This window comes from Panthera tigris (assembly GCF_018350195.1).
Source record: "Panthera tigris isolate Pti1 chromosome A1 unlocalized genomic scaffold, P.tigris_Pti1_mat1.1 chrA1_random_Un_scaffold_72, whole genome shotgun sequence".
Classification (NCBI taxonomy): domain Eukaryota; kingdom Metazoa; phylum Chordata; class Mammalia; order Carnivora; family Felidae; genus Panthera; species Panthera tigris.
The window spans coordinates 20,488-35,465 of NW_024962144.1; the positions used below are offsets into that span (position 1 = coordinate 20,488).

The 14,978-nt window shown below is 50.7% G+C and overlaps 1 protein-coding gene and 1 long non-coding RNA gene across 2 annotated transcripts in view; both read left to right on the top strand.

Moving 5' to 3' along the window:
• Positions 1–14,509, top strand: part of LOC122236179 — a 32,013-nt gene extending 17,504 nt beyond the window's left edge. Inside the window, exon 3 of the long non-coding RNA XR_006214301.1 lies at positions 14,400–14,509. This is a non-coding gene — a long non-coding RNA (uncharacterized LOC122236179). The remainder of the gene's footprint in view (positions 1–14,399) is intronic.
• Positions 4,078–5,339, top strand: LOC122236178 (serine/threonine-protein kinase SIK2-like). Its single transcript, XM_042977074.1, has 2 exons — positions 4,078–4,701; positions 5,019–5,339. The coding sequence occupies exons 1-2, from the start codon at positions 4,329–4,331 to the stop codon at positions 5,021–5,023; spliced, it is 378 nt and encodes a 125-aa protein (XP_042833008.1). The 5' UTR covers positions 4,078–4,328; the 3' UTR covers positions 5,024–5,339.
• Positions 14,510–14,978: the final 469 nt, after the last annotated feature.

The window sequence follows — 14,978 nt, forward strand, 5'->3', positions numbered from 1 at the left end:
GCCTTAATTACATTTATTAAAATTATTTACATCTGTCTGTCTGTCCTTCGCTTGCCCATAAAGCTTCAGAAGCCATTGGACAGGGCTCTAACGTCTTTTTCTTTTCCATCACATTTTGTGACAGTCACAACGCCAACAGCTGGTTTGACTTACAGTAAACACAAGCAGAGTGAAACTATCATATTTAATGTTGGCAATTCTAAAGACTTATGTCCATTTTAACTAAACGAACAACGTTACATTAGCTTTCATACCAAATATTATCCAAGATCACTTGAACTTGAAAGACACCTGGGGTTAGTTTCTATCTTTCTGAGTTTTAGAACGCCCAGTTCTTTTTTTCTTTTAATTGTTTTAATGTTTATTTACTTTTGAGAGAGAGAGAGAGAGACAGAGAGAGACAGAGCGTGAATGGAGGAGGATTAGAGAGAGAGGGAGACACAGAATCTCAAGCAGGCTCCAGGCTCTGAGCCCTCAACACAGAGCCCTACGTGGGGCACGAACCCACAGACCACAAGATCATGACCTGAGCTGAAGTCAGACGCTTAACCGACCGAGCCACCCAGGCGCCCCTAGAACACCCAGTTCTTACAAGCACTTGCCTTCAAACCAGCTAAGTAGAGCACTTTTACAAATTAATTTTCACAACCACCACCCGGAGGTAGAGAAACTATCTCACATTTACAACATACATAGACACACGTACCATTCCACAAACAGGGTGCAAGCAAAACCTTAAAGGCCCAGTTGCCTAATATCTCCCTTTTACAAAACACAGCTAAGTGCAAGATGGTCTTACCATTTATGGATCCCTTCATCGGTCATCTTTCTCAGGAGTCTGATGAATATTGTGGTGGAGCAGAGTTGCCAAAAACAAACGATGGCCTCGTTTGGGAGACTCCAGCCCATAGGGCTGGATGTGCAGATAGATTGTCCTTTCCCAGCGTCCAACGAGGACATGGCTTGTTGTATTCAAAGATGCCCAAAGCAGTCAAAGCAGCTGACAGACCAATTGAAGCCCAGGTTACCTCTGTGAATTTTCCCCTCCCCACCCCACCCCCTGCCCTGCTTCAGCTGTGTCCAGTCTGCGGTGTGGCCCATCCGTTGTGGACGGAGGCTCTCAGAAGAGGTCCATAGATGTTCAGCCTGATTCTGGAGACACTACTGGTCCTCTCTTTCCACAGACAAGAGAAAGGTCTCTTTTGTCGCTGAGAAAATAACTCATGTGGCTGGATATTTTCGAAAACTCCTCTGGTGACTGTCTGGAAGGTGGCCCAGAGATATTTAGGGTGCATCAAAGCAATGCCGGCCTGATAGAATTAGTTAGGAAGTGTTCTTTCTCCTGAATTTTTTGGAAGAGTTTGAGAAGATTGGTGTCAATTCTTCCAATGTTTGGTAGAATTCACCAGTGAGGCTGTCAGATCCGGGGCTTTTTTTTTGTCAAGTGGTCTTCGATTACAGCCTCAATCTCCTCCCTAGTTATGTACGAATCTCTTCCGATTTTCTCTTTCTTTGTGATTTAGTCTTGGTAGGTTTTCTAGGTCTAGAGATTTGTCCATTGTATCTGGATTCTCCAATGAGCTGGAATACACTTGTTGATAGCACTCTAACCCTTTCTACGTCTGTAAGGAGTAGAAAGACCCTCTGTTTCATTTATCTCTGCTCTAATCTTTATTATTTCCTTCCCTTTGCTACCTATGGCTTTTTCTAGTTTCTTAAGTTGCACGTCTATGGTGTTGATTTAAGATCTGTCTTGATGTTTACTGTGAGCGTTTACAGCTATAAATTTCCCCCTCACCACTGCTTTGTTGTTTTCTAGGAGTTTTGATGCGTCGTGTTTCATTTCCCTTCACCTCTACATATTTTCACATTCCACTGTGATTTCTTCTTCGACACATTGGTTCTTTGAGAGTGTGTTTTCAGTTTTCACAGCTTTTTAAATTTTCCACTCTTCCTTCTGTTACCGATTTCTGACTTCATCTTCTTGTGGTTGGAAAAGATACTTTGTATGATATCTATCTTGTAAAATCTACTGAGACTTAACTCGTGACCTAATGCAAAGACTGTCTCAGAGAAGGTCCCTCGTGCCGTTATTGTTGGGTGGGGTCCCGTGCCCGTCTGTTAGATCTGGCTGGGCTATCGTGTTCTTCAAATCCTCTGTGTCCTTACTTACCTTCTGTCTGGTTGTTCTGTCCATTATTGACAGTGGGATATTGAAGGCTCCAACGATTATTATAGAACTATTTTTCCCTTCAGTTCTGTCGATAATGGCCTCTCATTATGTGTGTAAATGTTTATCATTTTTTCTTCTTGCTGTACTGAACCTCTTAATTCATATAAAATGTCCTTCTTTGTCTCTTGTAACATTTTCTGATTTAACGTCTGTTTTGTCTGGTATTATTACAGCCACTCCACCCTTTCTTTTGGTTACTATTTGCATGGATTATCTTTTTCCTTCCTTTCATGTTCAACTTTTTTGTGTCTTTGGATCTGAGTCCCTTGTAGGTAACAGATAGTTGGATCCTATGTTTTTATCCATTTCACTAATCTGTTTAATCTGCTTACATTTAAAGTCATTACTGATAAGGAAGGAATTCCTTCTGTGGTTTGCTCTTTGTTTTCTATATGCCTTAATTGCTTTCGGTCTCAAATTTTCTGCATGACTATCTTCTTTTGCATTTAGTTGATTTTTTTTGTAGTGAAACATTTTAATTCCCTTCTCATTTCCTTTTGTGTATGTTCTGTGGTGTGTGTGTGTGTGTGTGTGTGTGGTTGTGTGTGGTTACCATGGGATTGCTTTTAACATCCTAAAGTTACAACATTGTAATGTCAATTTATACCAGCTTAACCTCAATAACACATGAAAACTCAGCTACTTTACAGCCCTGACCCCACCTTCTTTCAGTTGTTAATGTCACAAAATTACATCTTTATGCATCTTGTGTCCAAAAGCATAGATGCATAATTAGGTTTTTAAATATATCAGTCTCTTAACATAGAGAACCAAAAGTAGAGCTACAGACCAAAGTCATAACAGTACTAGCGTTCATAATTGTCTGTCTGCTTACTTTTACCGGAGATTATTTCTTCAGAAGGCTTCGAGTTACTTGTTCAGTGCCCTTTCATTTCAACCTGAAGGACCCCCTTCACTGCAGGGCCGGTCTAGTCATCAGGGCAAGGCTTTCAGCTTTGGTTGATCTGGGAATGTCTTCATTTCTTCCTCATTTTTGAAGGACAGTTTTCCCAAATGTAGGATTCTTGGTTGACAGCTTTTTTCCTTCAATGCTTTCAACACATCAACCCATGCCTTCTAGCCTCCAAGGTTTCTGATGAGAAATCTCCTCACAACCTTATCAGTGAAAATATGAAAAGCAATGTTCCTCTGAGCTTTATAGATGTTAATAATGAGCCTTATCATGTTTTACACAACACAACATTTCCTTATACGTTGTAGCACCATTTTGAGACCAGGAACTGAGTATTTTAAGTGTAGACATTATGAGGTCTATACAAGCCAAAATTACAGTTTTCTAAACTTGAAGTGAAAAGGCCACTGAACCATCTTATAGATTTTGATTTCTAACAAAGTAAATATCAATCTTGAAAAGCCCACACAAACAAACAAAAAGCCCATTGGGGATCTTTTTTTTTTTTATTGAGTAAAGGGGTTTTGGGAATAAAAAGTGAGGAAACCACTGTGGTCTCAGACATCCCCAGCCATGATTGCATAATTGGCCCATTTCTTGCTGTGCCCTCACAAAGCCCCATGGTGAAGTCATGGCAAGACCTGTCTATATAAGACCCTGGCTCGGCTGGGTGTTTGGTCTTTACAGCCCAGGAAGCTTTGGTGACCTGTCGGCCTTTGACCCTAGCTAGTTTGATTTCGACTTCTCTTTTTTTCATTTTGTTTATTTTTTATTTTCATTTTTCTTTTTTCTCTACTCCTTTTCTCTCCCAATTTTTTTTGCCTTTTTCTGTTTTTACTTTTTACTTTTTTCTTTTTTTTCTCCTTTTTTAGTTTTTCTTTTTCTCAATTTTTCTTCGTTTCCTCCCTTCATTTTCTTTGTGTGTGTGTGTGTGTGTGTGTGAGTGTGTGTGTGCGCGTGTGTGTTTTTCATTTGTTTTTTTTGTGTGTGTGTTAGCGTTTTAGTACAGTTAATATAGTTCATATTGTTAGTATAGTTCATATTGTTAGTATAGTTCATATTGTTAGTATAGTTCATAAGCATAGTATTGTTAGTATTGGCAAATTTTGTAGGTTAGTATTGTTGGTTAGCATAGTCCGTGTAATTAGCATTATTTAGCGTTAGTATAGTTAGTAGGTCACCATGCTTCAGGGGCGTAAGGCCATTACCGCTGGTGAGGAGGACTTCTGTATTTACGAGATCCCCGAGATCACCAGTGAGGGCAGCGTCCCCCCCAGGAAGCAGTCTGATGTGACGTTCATCAAGAAAACCCAGAAGGATCCCGCTGGCCTCCAGGGACTTTGTCGTGAAGCCCAGAATATGAAGACCTCAAGTCACCCAAGTGTTGTCAAGTCACTTGAGGTGATCAACACCAAGGAAACGTTGGTTCTCCTTGCAGAATATGTAAGCAGAGACAACCTGCGTGACGATTCTACGCACCGTGGCCAAGTGACGGAGGAGGTTCCAGACACATTCTGCCGGCTGTTATCGGTGGTGGAGTACTGCCACCAACAAGGTATGACCGGCGGGTATCTGAAGTTAGAGACATTGCTTTTTGGCAAGAAGCTGAAGGTAAAACGCACGGGGGTTGGACTGAGCATCCAGTTTGCTGGCTACAAACTCCACACTTTCTGGGACAGCCCCCCTTATTCTGCCCCGCAACTCTTCCTGCAGCAAAGGGAGGACACCCCTTCCGTAAACTCTGGGAGCCTGGGGGTGGTTTGGTACTGCTTGGCCACCGGGTTGGAGCCATTTGAGGGGGAAGTCTTCTGGGACGCGGAACGAAATATTGAAAACCGGGAACACAGTGCTTTGATTTTCATGTCCCTGGAGAGTGAAAACCTGTGGTACACGTTGACAACTATCCAGCCCACGATCAGGACACCAAGAAGAATCTGCTGCTGGGGCCCCATCCCAACCTGTTCCAGCACAGGCCTGTCCTCAGAGCAGAGTAGTCTGACCTCTGAAGGGACTACCATAGTGACCACGATTAGCGGGCCCAGATGCAACTCGCCAGCCACAAACTCCGACACCAGCAGTGAATACAGGCAGCCAAGGAGGATGTCCCTAGAGCCAAAAAATCAGGTTCTCAAACATCTCAATAAATTTAAAAATGTATTTAAGAAAAATAAAATACAACCCCAAAAAAACAAATAAATGAGAGCCATGAGAGCCACGTGTCCGTGCCTTTATTTTGTTTTTTAACTTTAAAGGAAAAATGTTTGTTTTGAAAGAGAAGGGACAGTGCGAGTGGGGGAGGGACAGAGAGAGAATCCCAAGTCTACTCTGTGCTATCAGCTCGGAGCCCGACGCGGGGCTCCAGCTCACAAAACTGTGAGATGGCGACCTGAGCAAGACCAAGAGTGGGACGCTTGAGCCACTGAGGCCCACCCAGGAGCCCCGTCCCCGCGTTTTAAGTGCTGGGAACGATGCTGAGCTCCAGGAAGCCTGGGGACATGGCACAGGAGATTGGCCAGGGCGACGGGTGGGACCAGATCCAGAACAGCTTCACAGGCTGGAGGAGTGTCGGTGGGATAGTGACCTGCTGGATGTGGAGTTGTAGGAAGCACAAGGTGGAGGTGGTGAAGTTTTGGAGTGATGGGGGGTTCGTGGGTCTGGAGCCGATGGCCAAGGAAGAATTCGTGAAGAAGTCTTTGGTGCAAAAAGGTGATTTTATTAAAGCACGGGGACAGGTCCCATGGGCAGGGAGAGCTGCACTGGCGTCGTGACGGGTAGCTCATTATATACCCTCAGGTTGGGAGGGGGTTAGGGAGAGAGCCAGAATTCCTTGGAGACTTACTCTAGGACTCAAGGTTCCAGGACCTTGAGGGGCTAGCTGTTGCCAGGAAAACGCCATTTCTTGCCGTTTAATGAAACCTCAGCCATGAGACCCTTTAGATGGATCTGGGCAGGCCATAAGCGTGGAGGATGATTGCCAGCATATATGTTGCGGGGGTTAGGATGAAGTAGATTTGTCATTATTTGTCATAATGGCGTGTGGGCAGCAGGGGCCCCGGTGGTGGGTCACAATGGGGTATGAGCAGCGGGAGTCCGGGGGGTGGGTCACAATGGGGTATGGGCAGCGGGAGCCCCGGGGGTGGGTCACAATGGGGTGTGGGCAGCGGGAGCCCCGGGGGTGGGTCACAATGGGGTGTGGGCAGCGGGAGCCCCAGGGGTGGGTCACAATGGGGTGTGGGCAGCGGGAGCCCGGGGGGTGGGTCACAATGGGGTGTGGGCAGCGGGAGCCCGGGGGGTGGGTCACAATGGGGTGTGGGCAGCGGGAGCCCGGGGGGTGAGTCACAATGGGGTGTGGGCAGCGGGAGCCCCGGAGGTGGGTCACAATGGCGTGTGGGCAATGGGAGCCCTGGGTCCCCTTCCAGGGACTGCCCACCTGGTGGGGAAGGAATGAGCTGGGTGCAAACACTCTGGATATCACCCTCTCTTTCCTGTGCACCCACTGGGGACCAGACCTCAGCCGGTGGATGTCCCAGCTCTCCCTACCCCACCCTCCCCCCTGCTGTCCCCCTCCTCCCTTCTGCCCTGGCTCCGGACTCACCTGCTCTCACTGGCCACAGGTGCAGGGTCCATCATGGCCCCCTTCCCTTCATGTCTCACTTTGGCCACCTCCAGAAGCTGACTTGGATGACCACGCATAGCAGGCTCTTTTTGCCCAGATGTTGGGTCAACAGTAATCCACTTATCTCACTGGAAAGTCTTAAGACACCACATAAAACCAAATCATGGCTCTGTGCCCTCTGTATACATGACAGAGAACCCCAGTATAACAGACTGGTGAGGAAGGAGGTGGGGTGAGATCAGAGGGTCCCTAGTAATGGCCCCCGAGTTGTAACTACTGAGAGGCTTGTCACCTCTGGGTGCCCCAGGAGATTCACTCCTCTCTCCCCTTCATCCCCGACCAGAAACACTCCAGATTTGTGCCAGCAGACTGGTTGACTGTACTGTGTTTTAAAGGACAAGGAGTGCGTAATTCACTCATTTATTCACTCAACAAACACGTTTACATGATGGTATATATGGTGGAGGTTCCATGGGGCACAGGACCCAGTTCCTGCCCTTCAGAGCTGAGGCCACCGGGAATAGGTAAGGGAGCGTGGAGTGCAGTTCCAGAGTCAGGTTCAGATCGCAGCTCTACCACTGACTCGCCGTGTGACCTTGGGGAAGTCACTTAGCCTCTCGGGGCCTCAGTCTTCCCACCTATAAAATGCATACGCTAGTGATGCCCGCCTCGAGGACAGCTGTGAAATTGAAATAAGGTCATTTAGAGAAGCTCTGGGAACACTGCCCAGGGCAAAGTGCGGCAAGTATTTACTGCTCATTTAGCGGCCATTACTGAGCACCTACTATGTGCCAAGCACCAGGGATGCAGCAGTAGGCCCCGGAGGGGTAGACAGGTGAGCAGTGCGGAATACCCAGGAGACCCCAGGTGTGGGAAAGCAGAGGCTCCTGGGGATCACACTCCCTCCACCTTTCCCTGCCCTGAACCTACAGCTGCTGGCCCCTCCTGCTCACCTGCCAGCCAGACCCCATTGTCCTGCGGCATCTGGGGAGCGCTTTGCCAATTGCCTGCCTCAAAGGTGCACTTGTCCTAGCTCTTGCCAGCTGGGGGACCTCAGGACACTGCCTTGGCCTCTCATCACCTGCTTTCTTTCTGTGAGGGAGGACCCAGCCCCTTCCACGGGGGTTCAGCGAGGAGCAGGGGACAGAGTAGATGGCATCCAGCCAGCAGGCTCAGCTCCTGCGGTGACAGGGAAGCAGCTGGTCAGCTTTAAATACACCTGCAGCTCCCCTGTGGCTCGCGGAGCCTCGTGATCTGTGGTCTGCAGAGGTGGCCCAGGGCGGGTGATCTATCTGTGCCCCAGGTGTGGTGGAGGGGGTTAATTAAAAAGGTGGCTGGGAGATGAATTTCTGGAAACACAAATTGGAAACCAGTGGAAGCTATTGATCTGCCTAATGGGAAGCCGATGGTTTCTGAGCGTGCAGACAGCTCCGGCACAGGCAGGTGGCAGGAATGATGTGGCCCCTTCCCCGAGCTGATGGGTCCCAGGTGCACTGGGAACATGGGTCGGGGAGGGGCCGAGGAGGTGCCCACAGCCTCCCGGTGGGGCCCTGGGGTACTGATTCTGGCTCAGAGCTGGGGAGCCCGCTGCGTTTCTGCTTGGGGTCCTCATCAGAGGAGCTCCTATCCTGCCTCAGTTTCCTCATCTGGAAACTCCTGACCCTGGTATTATTGTCAGGTTAAGTGGGTTGTGACAAATCCCGTCCTCAGTGCTGGGTACACGGGAGTAAACACCCTGGCCCACGTCTCAGCCCTCCTGGAGCTCACACTCTAGTGGGTGCGACACACAATGAGCAGATACAGTTTCAGGGAGAACTGCCTGTGCAAAGGCCTTGAGGGGGGAGGACCCGGTGGCCTGCAGTTGGCAACAGTAGCCTGGGATGTGAATAGACATCACCGTGGCAATCCACAAATACCCCCCAAATTTCAGATCCCCACACCCCCAGGGGACTGCGGCACCATTGCGGAGAACCGGTGATGTGGATCTGCTCGTTTCCTTTTCACGGAGTCCCTGCGGCATACACGTAATTTTATGCCCGTTACACAGATAAACAAAGTAAAGCTCAGAGACGCTTGGCCAGGGCTGAAGGCCACACAGCTAGGAAACCGAGCCTCCAGTGCAGTGCTTTGCCACAGCTCATGGAGCGGGCGTGGCCGTATTCCTTTGGTGTCCCCGCACTATCACAGCAGGGCTGGGCCCAGGGCCTGGCTCAGCAGCCCCGGCCCATCTTGGGCTGCGCTGCTCTAGAATGTAGGCAGGTGACTGTTCACACTGCCCCTGGTGAGTGGATGCCATTGAGGCGTGGGCAGACTTTATCAAGCGCCGGCTGGTGCCTGGGCTCCTGTCTCACCGCACCCCCTCCTTCCCTCCCTAGACCAGAGTCATTTGGAAAGCACTTACTCGTGAAATGCTCTCTCAGGATTTGGGTGGGGAAGATGGCCAGTGTTAGTCTGCTTATTGATCGCTGGACTTTATAAGGGTTTATCTCTGAAACAATGAAACTGAAAGATGGCCTCTAAATTTATATCTCCAGCCTATATCTCCACCGCCTCCCCCCCAATTCCAGGCTTTTTAGCACCAGTGGCCCTTCAGGCATCACACTGCCCATCCACCCAAGGGCCTCCTGGGTCTCCGTTTCCTTTCTACTGTCTCAGCAGGGGGAGCTTTTATAAGCACAAACCCCATCATGTTGCTGGTTTGGAACACCCGGTGCTTTGCACTTTGCCCAAAATCTAGATTCCCCATCACACCTGCCCCGCCTCCCCCTCTACCTCCCCTGAAGGGGCACTCCCCTTCAGACACTCCGTTCCCCTTGCAGCTCTTCAAGTACACAGGGTGTTCTCTGGCCTCAGGGACTTTGCACTGGCCACTCCCTGTCTGAACCACTAGCATCCCAGGTCTTTGCATGACTGGTGCCTTGTCACTATCCGGGTCTCAGCTCACAGGTCACCTCCTTGGGAAACACTCCCGGACCATCCCCAGACACCTTCACAGCGCGTAGTGCCCTCTCCAAATATTGAGTGTGCACCTGTGCACAAGCTTCCCGTCTATCCCTACCCCCATGGTAGCAGGAACTGTCTTTCCTACTTACCGCCCAATCCCCAGGGCCTAGGCCAGGGTTCGGTAAACATTTGTACAATTAATCAATGAACAGAGTGTGAGGCTTTGCAAAAATTCAGCCAGAGACACAACCTGACTTGGCCTGGAATCCTGGGCTTTGCTGGATTTACCCTCACTTGGTGGCATTGTGCTGGGTCTGCCCGCCACCCCCTCCACCAGTCCCAAACCACTGACCTGAGGATAGGTAACCCTGTGGTGTCCTCAGCCCCTGGCTCTGTCCCAGCTCGGAGGGCGGGCCTCAAGGGGATGTCCTGGAGGCCGGTCTGCACTGAAAGTCCAAGCCCTCTGTGTGTGTTGAGGGGAAATGCCTCACCCTGGGCTGCCAACCCCAGCAGAGGAAACCACCCCAACACCCAAGGGGTTAGGACTTGACGATGAAGTTTCACCAGGCAGATGAGGAGAGAGGGAAGAGTGTCCTGGGCAGAGGGAACAGTGTGTGCAAAGGCCTAGATGTAGGAAGAGCCTGGTATAAAGACAGAAGAGGAAAGAGCCAGCCAAACCTCATTTTGGAAGGAGGACTATGGTCTTCATCTGCCTCATTGGATCTCCCCCACCACTCTATGCTAAGGAGGAGTGGGTGGAGCTTCACTCAAGGTCATGGGGAAGTCTTCTCCCATGGCCCCTTGTACCAGCCTCCTCCCTGCCCTCCCTGTTCCTGCCCTTGCCACCCTGCTATCTGTTCTCAGCACAAAGCCAGAGGGGCCCTCCCAAGGCTCCCAACTTAGAGTAAAGGCCAAGGCCATCCAAAGCCTGCACCAGCCAGTCCTCTGACCACCCCTCCTCAACTGTCCCCATCACTCCCTCTGCACCAGCACAGCGGCCTCCTCGCTGATCCTGGAACACACCAGGCACACTCCTACCTCACTCAGGGCCTTTGCACGTGCTGAGCCCTCTGCCCAGAACCACCTCCTTCATCGCTGGTTCTGCTTTTATAGGGAGACAAGGTGAATTGGGCACGAACAGGGAGCACTTTGAGGTTGAGGGGGCTTTCCTGGTATCTAAAGCTGCCCCAAGGGAGACCTTTTGGGGAACACTGATGGCTATTTTCCTAAAACGTAGGGCCAAGAAGCCCTCCCAGAGCTGGAGCCCCAGGGTGATCTGGGAGAAGTCCCATTTACCTTGGCCTGCTTCATTCCGGTAAATACTGACTGTGGCTTCCCAAAAGATCGAGCTCTGCCAGTGATGTGACTTAAGCGGGGCCTCTAAGGGCTACGGATGCCTGGGCCAGCACTCAGGCACAGAATAGCCACTACCCGTAAGCCCCGCCTGGTGCCGCCTCTGCTCTTTCTGAACAGAGGACGGTAGTGACCTCCGTGACCACCCGAGGGACCTGAGCCTGAAAAGCCTTTGTCCCACTGGCTCTGAGAGGATGCAAGTCTTAGTGGTTTTAAAACGTCAGATTCTCATGAAATGCCATCCAGCACACCTGAAGCGCCTTCCCCTCCCATCCCACCGAGTACTTGTCAGCACCCCCAGGCCGGAGTCTGACACGCCCACGTGCCCAACTCCGGCATCAACTTCCCCAGGTGGCAGACACAGGCAGCCTAGTCCAGCTGCACCCATTCCTGGACCTGAAACTCCACTCAGGTCTCTGCTCAAGTGTCGCCTCCTAACCCCCCTCCCCATCTTATCCCAGTTCCTTCTCCTTCAGGGCACTGTTGGCTACCTGACATGTGACATAGTCATTGTGCAACAGCTTCGTCGGTAGGTAATTTACATACTAGAAAGCTCACCCGCTTAAAGCATGCAAGGCAACGGCTTTAGTATATTCAGAGTTGTGCAACCATCACCACTGTCTAATTTTGTGATGTTTGCATCACCCATAAACCTATACCCATTAATAGTCATTCCCCGTTATTACCCCCGTCTTCCAAGCCCCTGGCAACCACTTACCCATTTCCTGTCTCTGTGGACTCGCCTGTCCTGAATATTCCTATAAACGGGACCATGCGCTCTGTGGTCTTTTGTGACCGACTTCATTCATGGAGCAAAGTGTTATTTCTAATCATCCATTTCCCCCTACCTCAGGGCCTTTGCACTGCTGCTCCCTTTGCCGTGAATGTTCTTCCTCAGATACGTCTGCGGCTCCTTCCTTCACTCCCCTCCTCAGCAAGGGCTTCCCCAACCCCTATTTAAATGGGTAATTCTCGCCCTCTTCCTGGCCCTTCCAACCTTACCAGCTTTGCTTTCCTTCAGAGATCTTAGCTTCCCCCCACTCCCCGACATCGCTGCACTTCCCTATGCTTCTGTTATCAGCCTCCCCAAAAGTCAGGGACCTTGTCTCGCTCACTGCTCAGTGCCCCCAAAAATGGCTGCATGTAATAGCTGCTCTGTGTTGGTTGAATGAAGAAATTCCAGGGTCTTCTGGGATCCTTTTAACCTTATTCAGAGCCAGCCTAGGGTCTGGTGAGGCCATGAGCCACCTGGGGGCAGGCACGCATCAGGAGCGCTATCACCCTGGGATGCTCAGTTTCGGCCTCTAGATGCCGCCACAGTGCTCAGGGTTCCAGGGGCCGAGCTCAGCAAGGGCCTTAAGTGTCCGGGGCCTTCGGTGCCCACGAAGGGCAGCTGGGCATCTCCCACAGTGCCATGGAGCTGGCCATGAGGACAAGGTCTGCAAGCAGGGCTCAGGCCTCAGCCTTCCCCCGGTGACAAATGGCTGATAATTAATGTTGGACCCGCACGTTATTAATCAATTTAAAGTCGAGTGCGCAGCCAGAAGCGATTCCGAGGAAAAAAATGTTCAGCCCCACATCCTCCTCATTCTTACTCATCAATCACCAATTTTGCAGGCAGCTTATTAAAATGTAGAGAAAAGCGTGGCTGGAGAAATAAAAAGCCCTTAAAGGCCCAGAGATGGTTTATCAGGGTTTTGCAGATGCGGAGGCAAAGGGTGGGGAGAGGGGTGTCAGGAATGGCAGAGCTGAGGGGCCAGGCTCCGTTTCACAGAGGGAGGGGCTGAGGCCAGATCCTCAAAGGTGAAGGGCGATGGTGTGAAATCCAGAAGGGTTCATGCTAGCCCAGGAGCATGGCCAGAGGCTCGAGCCCCCAGCCCAGGAGGGGGGTGGAAGGGGGGAGGGGGGGCGGAGCTTGCATAACATGCCAGCAGAGAGAACGAAGATCCCATGTGGAGGACTTAGTGACCGAGGACAGCGGATCTAGGTCCAAATGCAGGGCAGGGGAAGACCATTGCTTTGGAGTTAGGCAGATCTGGATTCAAACCCCAGCTCTTCTCCCGACCAGTGGTATTAGCGGGTAAGTCGCTTTCTGTCTTGGAGCCTCAACTTCCTCCTGAGCCAGGAGAAAACCAGACCACTCTCAAAGGTTTGCAAGCATGGAAGGAGGCCATGTATACGAAGGCCTGGGAGACTTTAGGCAGAGAATAGATGCTCAGTAAATGAGAACTATCTCTGAAGGCCCAGAACCGGTCACAGACCACAGCTGGTGTTTCTTCTGTGTCTCCGGAGGGCATGAGGATGTATTTTGAGTCTAGAGCCAAGCAGGTTTGCCCTCTGCTAGGACAGTCTTTCCAAGTACCAGAAGCCTGCTATGCTTTTGCTTGTCCTGTTTCTTGTCTGGGAGTGTGCTTTCTTGTCTCCTTCCCCTAGGGAACTCTTACGCATCCTTCAAAACCTAGCTCATACTGCACCTCCTCTGTGCTGCCTTCCCAGTACTGTCAGTTGCTTGACTTCTGTGTTCCAAACATACTGGATTCTTGCTAGATTGTGAATCCCTTGTGGGAAGGGCCTTGCCTTGTGCCGCCTCAGGCGGTGACATAATACCTTTAATTGGATGAATAACTAAAGGGATGAGCAAATAAATGAATGGCCATTTACCTCTTCCCTGATGTCACTTAGAGGCCTGTCCCTCGCCATCCTTTGCCTCCATGACTGTGAACTTCTCAAGAGCCAGAGCCCGGTCTAGGGGTCTTGCCTTTGTCTGTCTCCCACTGGCCAGGTCCGTTCTTGATACATACTAGCTACTCAAAAGATGTCAGAATGACCGAGAGGGAAAAGAGGAGACGGGAAAGCTGAGCCCATGCTTAGTAAGCACCTACTAAGAGTCAAGGGTGGTGCTGAGCATTTTTACCTGTATGATCCTTTTTTTAGCGTCATACCAAGCTCATGGCGCAGATGTGGATACTGGGGCAGAAGGACCCAGATATGTGCAGGAGCCAGAATTTAAACCACAGAGTCTGAATGGCCCTTGAGAGCTGTTGCCATTTCATGATGATGCCTTCCAAGGGCGTTCATGCATGCATGAGTGACTTAATGAGTACACAGATAAATGAATGAATTACAGAGTTCTCAGGAGAAGCCTGCTGCCTCCTTCCTCTCTCACGCCAGTCCCTCTGCCTCCTGCCCAGGCCTTTCTCTGGTACAGCTGGGTCAGCGCTTTTATTTGGGGCTGTAGAATGAGACCTGGCCTGCCCCATGCCTTTGCAGGACTCCTACCTCCCTGCAGATTTTCCTGTGCACCGCCCCCCTCCTACACCCTACCTTTCCTTGCTCTGCAGCTGCTGGCCCTTCCTGCTCCCCTGCCAATCAGACCCCCATTGTCCTGCCACATCTGGACTGCTCTGCAAATTGCCAGCCCCGAAAGGCTCACTCAGCATTCTCTGCAAGAAGACGTCCAGGCTTCATTCACAAACACGCGTTCCTAAAAGGCTGGCGATTGTGTCCTCAGCATCCCCATTGGGGCCTACCTGGAGACTTGGAGTGGCAGAAAAAGCCCCAGATGGCTGGGGAGGGAGGGGTGATGGAGCAGGAAGGGAGCTTGGCCTCTGGGAAGTGCAGGGCATGCATTACAATATCCTTTGCTCCATCGGTGCCAAAGCCTGTGTTCCTGCCTCTCGAGAGGTAGTGTCTCCCTAATAGGGCTGCAAGGATGTCGGCGGGAAGGCTGTTAACACCCCGAGGGCTGGACCTGCCCCGGGGTTCTGGTTCAAGAAGCCTGGGGTGGACATTTGATGCTTTGGTTAGAGGAACCATGAGGAGGCTTCAGGAAGGGCGAGACCCTGCCCAGCTGGGCCCGCCTCTGGGGAAGGCAGTGACCATCTGGACCGGGTCACACGCAGCCCAGGGGACCCCAGGGA

Bases quoted from the DNA above. Each gene is read 5' to 3' on its own strand.
- LOC122236178 (XM_042977074.1), top strand. From the start codon at position 4,329: ATGCTTCAGGGGCGTAAGGCCATTACCGCTGGTGAGGAGGACTTCTGT.